This window comes from Thermobia domestica, chromosome 14, assembly GCF_964235325.1.
Source record: "Thermobia domestica chromosome 14, izTheDome1.hap1.1, whole genome shotgun sequence".
Lineage (NCBI taxonomy): Eukaryota > Metazoa > Arthropoda > Insecta > Zygentoma > Lepismatidae > Thermobia > Thermobia domestica.
Genome location: NC_137467.1, coordinates 28,189,768 through 28,202,147, shown reverse-complemented (window position 1 = coordinate 28,202,147; position 12,380 = coordinate 28,189,768). Strand labels below are relative to the sequence as shown.

At 37.6% G+C, this 12,380-nt stretch overlaps 1 protein-coding gene across 5 annotated transcripts in view; it reads right to left on the bottom strand.

Annotated features, from left to right (window-relative positions):
• Btk (tyrosine-protein kinase Btk29A) overlaps nt 1-12,380 on the bottom strand; it is a 950,018-nt gene that overhangs the window by 433,062 nt on the left and 504,576 nt on the right. For all 5 annotated transcript variants that reach the window (XM_081737808.1, XM_081737807.1, XM_081737809.1 and 2 more), the window contains one exon: nt 9,287-9,454. In XM_081737808.1, the coding sequence (XP_081593934.1) occupies nt 9,287-9,454 (168 nt within the window). The remainder of the gene's footprint in view (nt 1-9,286; nt 9,455-12,380) is intronic.

The following is a 12,380-nucleotide window of genomic DNA, read 5'->3' as shown; positions in this document are numbered from 1 at the left end:
AAGCACCACAGATAAGCACTCTATCACTGACCCACAGTTTCCCCTCTTAAACATATGAAAGATAGAGTTTGTCGAGATTACAAAATTTGCATTATCTAATGAGGACTAATTAAGAGCTCTGATGGATGAACGGTAGAGTGTTTGCCTCTCGTGTACAGCTCACAGATGACGAGAAGAACCCTAGCAGTAGTAGTGTGACGTAGGTATGTGCTCGCCCACTTTTCGCACGGGGGTTTCATGTTTCAAACTACAACACGGAATAGCACACATATAACTTTACCCGGAGTAGCAGACGACATCTAAGTATAGACCACACCTCAGAAACCGAAAATGGACTTGACCATTTCGTTGACCTTTCCCTGCTGCCCGTTTTATGGTTCTTCTCGTCATCTGTGAGCTGTACAGGGTCCCTTATTATACTCCTCCAGACTATGAATCTTTAGGCACCATGTACGTGAATTCTCTCGGAATTCTCCGGTTCACTACTACTACTATCGCAAAATTCCTACCTAGATCTCCCTTCTGCAAGCCACAAACGCTGTTTATGTACTGGCCCAGTCAATATTAAAATACTGTCAGATTCTGAAAATATTTCGAAAAACAAATTGCTCTACTCTGGGAAAGAATCTATCTTTAAAAAAAAAAAAAAAAAACTTCCAAATACAAATAAAGTGAAGTGTCTTTTCCTCAATTTATACTGCTACACTGCTTAAAAGTAGGACTAGCTCGGGAGAGTAATGCTCCCGGAAGTAGGAACGAAATACAGGGTTTTCATAAAGTCTGGACGGATTTAATTTGCTTATAATTTTCATAAAAATGCTCATAATGAAATCAAATAAAGTGCAAACGGTAGCGGAAGGATTAAATTTTTAGTTGGCAACACTGTTCGATAAGCGGCAACTCTGAACACGTTGAAAGAGGGAGAGGGAGGTCAAGGCCAATTCTGGTGTGTCGAAAGTTCACCAAAGAGTTCAAAAAGCCGGTACCGACTGAGAGTGCAATCCGAAAGTGGCATGCTAAGTTCTTGGAGACAGGAAGCGTCCTGGACCGTCCTCGAAGTGGGAGGCCGCCAACATCGCCTGCAACAGTGAGCAGGGTAAGGGAAAGCATCATCAACAGCACACAGGAGTCGATTCCTAGACGGTCCTACGCGAATGTGTGGACGTAAATGGCGCCCAGTTGAAGGTGTGGCGGTGAATGAACTGAACTGGTGCAGATTACAGGTAAAAATTTAATCCTTCCGCTACCGTTTGCACTTTATTTGATTTCAATATGAGCATTTTTATGAAAATTATAAGCAAATTAAATCCGTCCAGACTTTATGAAAACCCTGTACACGGCTCTGATTGGTTGGCGTTATCCATGTCCTGCCACGTAGCATTCATATAGCAGAAATCAAACGCTTGCTGCTGCCGAGCGTGCTAGCGCTATGTGCTAGTAGTGGAAATCGCTCATGGCGTGGGTTCAAACCCAGCCCAAGGAAAGATTTTTTTATTGTTTAAAAATTTTCATAGCACTGTTTTCATTAAAAAAAGATGAAAATAATACTGAAAAAAGTGATTTACTTACTTTTGTGCAGATAAGAAGTAAAAGAAGAACGACGAGGAGGAGGAACGGGTTAGAAAACCCGCAGAGCTCGTTTTGTTCCACCTTCACCCTCAAGATATAAATTTTGTGACCAACTTAAAACAGCTGGCTAGAGTAGCCCGCGAAAAAAATGTACTTCCGGGAATATTACTCTCCCGAGCGGGTCGTCTGAAAAGTGACATTAAGTTTCACCTACCACATATCTCTTCATTCAGAAAATAGAGAAAAAAGTTTTAGAAGTAAAACATCGCACTCACCAATGCCAGTATAACCAAATATTCAGAACTGTGAAATTACTTTTAGGCCCTCTTCATTTTTAGCTATTTAATATGCTAAATATTCTATTTCAACGAATTTCGAACTTGCAGTATAATGAATGAAAATTTCAAATTGAAATTTATCCTATTCTATAACTTAAAAATATTTTTCTATAACATGCTAACCATTTTTATAGGTCTACATGTACTTGATTGGTCGAGCAGGATATAATTCGAAATTAATCAATGAGTGTTATTCCATCAAACAAGATTGGCGCACCTTCTAATGCAAGAAATTATAAAGTAAGTCGTAGTCTAGGTAGATTTTTCCGTATAATCCATATATTAAAATGTTAGGTGTATATGTTTGTCTCTAAAGAAAAGTTTATATGTTTGTCTCCAATCTTTTCGGCAATGAGATCTCGAAAACCACAAGTGCTAGAAACGTGCCGTTTTCACTGGTCAATTCCAAATTTTGTGTGGGTTTGCCAATTTTCATTCAAATTTTTAAAAATCTTGTTTTTATTTTTCTATTCTACATTTTAGACATCGTTTTGACCCTTTAAAGTTTAATATTGCCACTAGGATAAGGTTGATACCCTTGTGAAAGGCAACCAGTAAAAGAGCTACGTATGGGGGTTGATAGTCATTTCAGGCGCTTTGCTTTAACCTGAATTACAAAACCTATTACAAGCTGGCAAATTCGAAGACTTGTAGAGCCACAATGCGGCGCACTCAGATATGGAATTATATATTTAAAAAATTATATTTGTATGTGTATCATATATCACTTATCCAAGTTTACCATAAACTCACGCCAAAAGATTATATATTAAAAAACTACATTAATATATTTATCTACAGCAACTCACTCCCTTTACTTGTGTTCCTGTCCTTTACTTGTGTTCGTAAAAGGACTTGCACAGATATAGTGAGAAGTGGGAAGAAGATTTGGACGCTGGATAAACAGCGCAGGTTCAGCTAGTCAAATATTAAAAAACTGTAATTATTAAGGATTTGAAATGAAATCTTTGTGTTTTACGTCCCACGATTATGCCGGCTAGGCTAAAGGAGACGGTGATGAGAAATGAAGGAAATGGTGGAATGAAGAAAGTGGAAGAAAGAACCTCGAAAACACCCACAAACATGCTGTTTGCCTACCCGAAATTTCACTTAGCGTAGGCTGGGATCCAACCAAGGACAGAACACCATGCAACAAAAGTGAACGCTCTACCACTGAGCCACCGTGGCCCCATATTATTAAGGATTTGTTTTAAATATGCATATGCTCATTTTAGCATGACATTCTCGCTTAAGATTTCTTTCACGTTTACCTTTCATTTAAAAACAAACAGTTACTCATGAATAAATGCTGAGCAACTACACTTACACGCTTTCATTGCTTAATAATACTTTTTTTTTTTTTTGTCTGTAAATTCATGTTGAAGTAATGTAGATCATGCAGTTGATATAACAAAGGGTGAGTTCTTGAGAAATGACTTATTTCAGGATAGGAAAATTTTACTATAAATTAATTTCGGGATCACTGAAATTTCGCAATGCTCGTTTTCACAGTATAAATCAATTTCGGTAAGTTCATTTATACTGACTGATATGACGCTAAGACAACAACCCAAAATTTTATTATATTGGTATTTTTTTTTGTATAATTAATTAATTTCGGAAGTCTCCTAAATTTCCTTGTACTGGTATTTTACTGTGAAACATTACGAGGGACAGCCAAAAAATCCCCGGAATTCTGTTGTAGCTCTTTGCTATCACAATATAATTACATATTTACTTAATCGCTCTCAAAGTGGGCACCTTCGAAACACACACACACGCTTGTTCCATTTCTCCTGTGATTGGTGGAAACACCGACGAAAGGCCTTTTTTGGTATCTTCCAAAGTTCAGGCGTCGCGTTGGTTTTGATCTCTTCTGCGTTGGCGAAAGAGAAAATGTCCATATTTAGCTTTGGGAAGAGCCAAACATCCGCTAGTCCCAATCTGTTTTTAAGTCTATCAAAGTCTCTGAAGTAGATTTTGCTCAATTTGCACATGAACTTGATGTTTGCGCGTTGCTCAATCTGTGAAATTGCACCAACTGATAACCACACCCTCCCTCGTTCAACTACATTATTGGTGCACTGCCTGTTATGGCGTCTTAATACGTGTCAAATTCATACGGACTGTACTGTACAAAATTCAGTATGTTTGCATAACGAATGTCAAAACTAGATCAATCCGGGAACATTTTGACTGCCCCTCGTAAATTCGGAAGTCTCCTAAATTTTCTCATACAGTGAAACCTACCTTAACGGACATTTTTTTTTTTTTGTCCCGGCAAAAAATATATGTTCTCTTACGGAACAAAACCCTCTTTTTACGAACACTCTCAGATACGAACGCGGATAGCCCCCCCCCCCCCCGAAACGTTTCAATAACATCCTCATAACGGACAGGAATTATTCTCGGTTCTGCGATATGTTACAGTACACAGAAAAGTTTTTTCTCCACAAGTGTAGACCTGGGAACCATCAAACAGAACAGTTCCAAGCTGAAACTGAAATTCTTTTTTTCTGTCTGCAATAAACTGCTTTCTGGTTGAAATCCTAGGAAACCTTCCATAAGCAATAACACTCATGGCCAAGAATTCTATTCGAATTTAGTCCCTCCCTCCCAAATGTTTCTTCCGCAACCGTACTGAGGATTCTTAAAGGACAGTTGCTAATGAGTTTTATTACCCTTGTAAAGGAAAAAGCATGCCTTTTTTGGTAAACAGAAGAGTTTAGTCGGTTGCAGCATAAGAATATATTAATACATCCCTCAGCAATAATATTATTTAACAAAAATGAATTTCTCCTTCATCCCTCCCAGTAATTCAAATACGTACTAAATAGAGTATTTTCATATTGAATTTTACGTATTTAAACTCATACATGATCTATTTACTGTATATTACTGCATACAATAACCATTGTGAGAAATTGAGTTTCTGTAGCCTCTTTGTAACGGACACCTCTCAGTAACAGACAAATAGTCATGTCCCATTGGTGTCTGTTATTCAGCTGTTTCACTGTACTGATATTTTACTGTATAACACATCAATTTTGGAAGTTCCCAAAATTTCCTTATACTGGTGTTTTACTGTACTAGCCAGCACAATACTGAACAAAATCTCGAATGAGCAATCACTAATAATAATTCGTGAGCATATTTCTTTTACAGCACATCTGTTCTCATCAAGCTTAAATCTACACCAGTTGACCAACTCTTGCACATTAACATGCATACGCTGGAGGGAAAATGAGAGATCTCTGTTTCAGTCTTCCACTGAACTCGTCTTCCTGGAACTTACAGAGAGTTGAAAATTAGCCCCGGATCTCTTTCCCACTCGACATCACATTTATTATATTCACTCACACACACTGAATTCAAGAGCACGTTTGCGGACTGGGTTTATTATGCAGAAATTCGTTCCACGAACATCAAGTGTCACATACTATGAATATATTCACATCCTCTCACAAACTCAGATTAAGGTTGCCAGACCTCCTGCTCTTTTGATAAAAGATTTTGCTGTCTAAACTATCTTTATGTAATGTATATATATATTACATTCTCGTTTATGTTTTGCTCTAAAGAATCGATTTAAACTTCAAACATAGCGTGTATATTTAGTAGGCGTGGTCCTAGGTTCGAATACCGCTGGAATTCAGAATTTACGATGTTGATTCAGGGTCGTAAGGCAACTGGGGAACTACGTGAACTAAGTGATATAATGTGGATCAACACGATCAGAAATAATGACGCTCGGCAGTCTACACGTCTAGAGCTTTTCTTTATGTTCAGTATATTGAAAATACAATTTCAACATTTGCAGTATGGACTGTGGGAAGCCGGGAAATACCAAAGTCCTATTGCGAGATATAAAAATTCTCGCTGTATTAAATAACTTGGACTTGAAAAACAAAACACTGAACATAGCAACGTTTATTTTAAAATAATAACTGTGTGACAGTTTCGCCAACTAACTAAACATATTGATTCATCAAACTTTTTTTTTTTTTTTTTTTTTTTTTTTTAAGTGTCTTACGAAGCCAATATGTTTACTTAGTTCGCGAAACTGTTACACAGTTATTATTTTAAAATAAACGTTGCTATGTTCAGTGTTTTGTTTTTCAAGTTCAAGTTATTTTACCTCCTGAAACCCTGCGTATTGCATACAATACGTTTTTCGAACGCCCGTTATGGCTACGAATATTTAAGAACATGTCCGAATCTCGGTTATTGTATTTGGGAAGTGTCGAAATTACTGTACACAAAAGACAGCTGGTTTTTGTTTTTACCTACAGGTGGCTCTATTGTCTGCTGAAGGCGGGAAGAAGACAATTGGGGTTATGGACGCATCTGATCCAGGTACATCGATTGAATAATTTATCATAAAATAAAACATACTGCAGTAAATTTCAAGTTTAATGATTTACATATTTTATGCTTATATTACGAGGGGAAATATACAATTTTCCTTGTGTATTGTATGCAATACATAGCAATTTGACACCCAAAGTACTGCATACAATTCGGCCCATTACCGATCAATAGGAAAGCAGTATGACAAAATGGTTTTTAAATATGTACTATTGGGTCTATTGTTACCTAATATACAAAATTCCATCAAAAGTTCTTGACAAATAAATGCTCGGGCCTCAGGAGGTTAATACAGCAAAGCTAATATGAACCAGGTGGTAATCATAATTCAGAATATCCTTATTGCTAGGTGATAAAGCTGACCAGGCCCATCAAAAATTATCAAACATTCTCCGAACAATACGAGCAAATATTTTATTATACTAATATAACACAGCTATATCCAATCTCCTTCTTACATTTAATTAATGCATATTAAGGATTTCAGTACAAGAATTTGAGGAGAGGATGAAAGTATCTGAGAACAAGATCCTAAGACGAATATTCGGACCCAAAAGAAACGGTTGAAACTTTGTGTAAGCTGAATGGCAGAAACTTTGTAACGAAGAACTACATCATTTATATCGTTCACCAAACATTGTTAGGGTCATGTAGCCAGAACGGAAGAAAGTACTGCTTTAACTGGAAAGCCAATTAGAAAACCTAGGCGAAGATGGGAGGACGATATTAAGATGGATCTCCCACAAATAGAAATACAACGTAGAAACTGGAAAATGAAATGAAATGAAATCTTTTGAGTTTTACGTCCCACGGTTATGCCGGTTAGGCTAAAGGAGACGGTGATGATGAGTAATGAATGAAATGGTAAAATGAAGAAAATGGGAGGAAACGGGAGAACCCCGAGAAAACCCACGCACGGGGTGTTTGTCCACCACAAAGTTCACTTGGCGGGGGCTGGGATCGAACCCGGGACCCAAGCACCAGAAAAGTAGAAACTGAATCCAATACTCTAAGCATAGAAGTCAATGGAAAGCTTTTGTGAACGCGGCATTGAACCTCAGGGTTTCATAGACGATAGAGTTAGTTAGTTATATTAAGGATATGCCAAGAGGAATGATTGTATAGTAAACTTGAACCATCGAAACTGCTAATATATTATGCAGAATGTTGAAACGATCAATTAGTTGTTCTAAATTGCTTCAATGCCTAGTAGCCTTCAAAAATCACAAGTGAAGACTCTAGTTGTATTACTTTCATTCACTTCTCATCTCACAAAGAACTATCTCATTTAATAGGTTGTACCACTGTTTTAATCATCAATTTCTATATATTACAATAACCAGTTATTCTCTGCACAACTGTCCCCACTTAACACATATAACTACATGAATCATGGTAACTCTATACTAATACTTCAAAAACACCGTCTGTCAGGTAGGTCACTTGGGGAGGGCAAGGGGGTATTACCCCTCTGAGTTTGAGAAACATTATAGTACTAATGTACTAATAAGAAACGTGAAATTCTTATGTAATTACGCAATCACCCCTCTGGCAAATATGGAATGACGCTACTGCCATTTCTCCTCATTTATACATTTAAAATACAGTTGTCCCCTGCAAAACTGTTCCACCAATCATCATATAGTATTAAATATACATTTCAAGACGTGCTTACACCTAACATCACAGTATCTTTTCGTAAATCCATTTATGGTTCGTCCTAAAACCGTATCTCAAAAAAAACAATACATCTTCACATGATAAATTATAACAACGTATCTGTAAGACCCAACAAGAATAGTATTCTGGAGGCAAAGTGATTCAGTAGTACATCGTTCACACATGCTGTGGTTCGATCCCAGAACAGTTTGTACTGGATAACATTCGTGTCCATGGGGGTTGCTCAGGGTTTTCTCGTTCCCTTCCACATTCTCATTCCACCAGTTCATATATATATATATATATATATATATATATATATATATATATATATATATATATATATATCCGACTCCTTTAATCGACAAGGCATAACTGTGCGAATTGTCAACTTTAAATGCACTTTCTGTTCTCATCCATATAACTCACTCACTCACACTATGGAACCCGGAGGTTCAATATTGCGTTCACAAAAGCTCTCCACTGAGTTCTATCTTTAGCAAGCTGGAACGAGTTTCTACTTTGTATTACTATTTTTGGAGATCCTTCTTAACATTGTCCTTCCATTTGCGCCTAGATCTTCCTAATGGTCGTTTTCTGATTGGACTTTCAGTTAAAACTTTGAAAGTGTTCCTACTTTCTTCCATTCTGGCTACATGACCTGCCCACCTGAGCCTCCTAGATTTTGATAACCCTAACAATGTTCGGTAAACAGTATAGATTATGTAGTTCGTCGTTATGAAGTTTCCGCCATTTTCCATTCCCGTTCCTTTTGGGTCCGAATATTCGTTTCAGGATCTTGTTCTCAAATACTTCCAGTCTACGTTCTTCTCTCAAAGTAAGCGACCATATTTCGCAACCATACAGAACAACAGCCATGATTATTGTTTTATATATTGTAAGCTTCAAATTCTTCAACAGAATTCGCGACGACAAAAAGATTTTGAACCGAATAATAACACAAATTCCCTGCGTTCAGTTCTCTGCTTTTAATTCCTTCATGAATATGGTTTTCGTCTGTTAATATTGACCCTAGATATCTGAAAGTATCCACTTTGTCGAAAGTATTATTTAATATTTTAGTGTACCATAATTGGTAGTATTACGATCCTGACGAACTTTCATGTATTTAGTTTTCTAAACATTCATCCATTCAAACACACAAACTATTGTTAACATTACCAATAGCATAATGAACATAGCTGTGGATGACTATTCTTCAAAACATACTTGTGAAGAGGAACATCCGGTTTTTAAAGTTACGAAATCTGGCAACCTTCGCTCAGATATCCGAGCTACATATGGAAAAGCATACACTTCATATTTTAAAGCAGTGGAAAGGATGTACTTACCTAATGAGATAGGATCCACGTCCTGCTTGATTACAACAGAATGGGGCTCCCACGAGGTAATGGTGCAGCCCTTTTCAGCGCGGGTGCTGAATCGACAGCAGGACCACCGTTTCCCGTTCCACAGACCAACGTGATATCGTTCCGTCAAACACTTATTATCCACGCACACTGGAAAACAAAACAGATCCATTGCATCAGTTAAGTATGCACAACAAATAACTATTACAAGCAACCAATAATAAAAAAACACAAAATTTTGCTGATCGTTTTTCTCTGGGAGGAAGACTTCGCGTACAAATAAATATTGGTATATTTACAGTCTGACTGAACACAGAGAAAGTTGACTTTAAAATAACACGTTAATTTAATAAGAAAATAATATAAAATTCTCTTCTCCTAGTTATGATCCATGCAACGACTTAAGCGTGATATATACTTTCACTTTTATTAGATAAAAAGCATTTCAGTGACATAACTGTTATTTTCGAGCAGAATCTGTTAGGTTTTCAAAAATACTAATTAATATTTTAAATAGTTAGCTGAACTTAACAGTTTTAGGAAGAAAACGTGTTACACTAAATTTAAAAGAGAGAAGAGAGGAGTTAGGTACAGTCTGATCGTTTCAAACATTAATCTCTAAAACGACGCATTACAAGAAACTTGATAACAGTTCCCATCTTGAGATAATACGCGACGAGTCTTTAGATAACGGGTAGGCAACCAATCATATTTTTAGTTCATGTCCGGAAATGCTTCTTCGACACAGTAAACGCAGTTCGACATTTCTCTGACATGTAGTTTGAGGTTAATGCTTCGTCAGCGACGTCCACTGTCTGTGTGGGGGTGGGGGTACAGTGAGACGTCGAGGTTGCAGCGATTGTCTTTACAACGCAAGCCTTTGCTTAATCTAAGTATGGATGGATTGTAACATTAATGTATGCAAAGGACCGACTAGCCAGTTTCTTGCCTACACTGCCTCATTTTAAGTTAATCACATACTCGCAATATGATTATTACATACTATTAAAAACTTATGTAATAACCATATTTTGTGAGTAATCTAATACAATGTTTCTGAAACTTTTATTAACTGACAACCATTTTTACTAGTCTGAACGCCCTACTACTCTACCACCCTACTCTTTTCTCTTTGGAAAGCAAATTTCCAATTTAATATTTTTAGCATATATCAGTATACTTATGCAAACTTATAATAATGGAAATACCTTTAAAAAACTACAATGGACCAGACTAATATGACATTGGACCACACTTCGACCTCAGAACAACTCTGGTGCAACCTGGCATGGTATCTCAAGAGGTCGTGAATGATCCCAAGTGTAACACTACACCATTTTGCGTCCAGCGCATCACTCAGTTCCATGGGGGAGGATGAAGGCGGAAGTCTGCGCCGGATTCGTGTATCTGAAACGCCCCACAGATGTTCAATTATATTCAAGTCCAGGGATTTGGCCAGCCAGGGAAAGTATTCACCTTCATCACGATGTTACCTCAAACCACGCTCCAACAACTCTAGCTGAGTGAATGGGCGCATTATCACGCGGAAACATCTGAACCATAGAAGCACATGGTCTCCTAAAATGGCGACATAATCAATGACAGTGACGTGTCCGGTCTGTCAGCAGAGGACATCTGAAAACCCGGATATGCGACCCACAGCATCACAGAGCCACTGCTATGTTTTACGGTTGGATGGAGACTGCAAATCATACGCTCTTACGGGAGTGGAGGCGTCCGCGACACGTCTCCAATCATCAGCAGTATATGTTGCATATTCGAGGCGTGCTAAATCGTTATGGTCCCTTGCCAGTAATTCCATGCAACCCGACCGCGTATGTCCATGTCATGTAACTCGCGGCGAACTGGTTGTCATCACAGGCGGTGGTAGATGCAGCTTCAGTTCCTTCGTTACTTGCACCACAATCATACGACGGTTCTGAGCGACAATTCACTTTAATGATCAGCGCGATCTGTCAAATAATATTGCTTAAAGTTGCTACAATTTTATATTGGTATTAATAGAACAAAATAAGTATTAGTTTTTTAAACAAATAATTATAGACTATCAAGAGAAACACCTAGTAAGCTCTATTCGAGTTTGTATAATCTTTACCGTGTTAAATTATATTGTATTATTTATTTAATCCATACGTGTTTCAGACGCTTCACTATAATGTATCATAGGCAGACTATAACGAATTTACCGCAAAATCACTTGCATTTTATTTATTTACTTATTTATTGCCTTTTGGGGACAAATATTCAATCTAAGAGAATTACAAAGCTACGAGGTGTGTTCAAAAAGGATAGAATCTTTGGTTGGCAAAAATGCATTTATTGATTTTGAAATCCGAAACACATGCCCTTCAAAGTAGTCTCCTTGGTAATATACACACTTTTTGCAATAGTTGGAAACACTTCTAGAACGCAGTTTTTGGAATAGTGAGCTACAGTGCAGTTGCATTGCGTATGATGACTTCTCTTGACTCAAACCGAATCCCTTTTAGTGACATTTTCAGCTTGGGAAATAACCAAAAACCACACGGAGCCATGTCGGGTAAGTAGGGAACCTGACGACACACAGGAGATGGAAGCCTGAATCAGAATTCGCGGACACCCTCCTCATGTCCAAATTTTCGTTAAAATTGAATATACCGATCCAATTGAATAATTTCCACTTGGGTATTGCCAAGCTTTTGCAAAATATTATGCAATATCGCTGCTCACGTGTTTCTGTCATTTTACAAAAAAGCAAATTCGACGATCGCTTACTATAGCAGATTTCAGATGAGAAACGACATGGCCTTGAGCGGTGTTGACAGTTCGCGACAAGCAGTTCTGCACGCTGTCTTCTCGCGCTACTTCGAATCTTGACAATATCACAAGCGCTACTTAGAAATATTGTACTAGCACATTAACTGCTCACTTTACCAAGTAGAGAAAAGAATTACGAACAAATACGTGAAAACTACATCTTTCTATGTCAACTGGTTGTCATGATAGACGCTTTGAAAGGTTTCCATATAAAACAATTAGTAAAACGAGCGTTGAGTCCCGCGTCTAATTTCCAGTG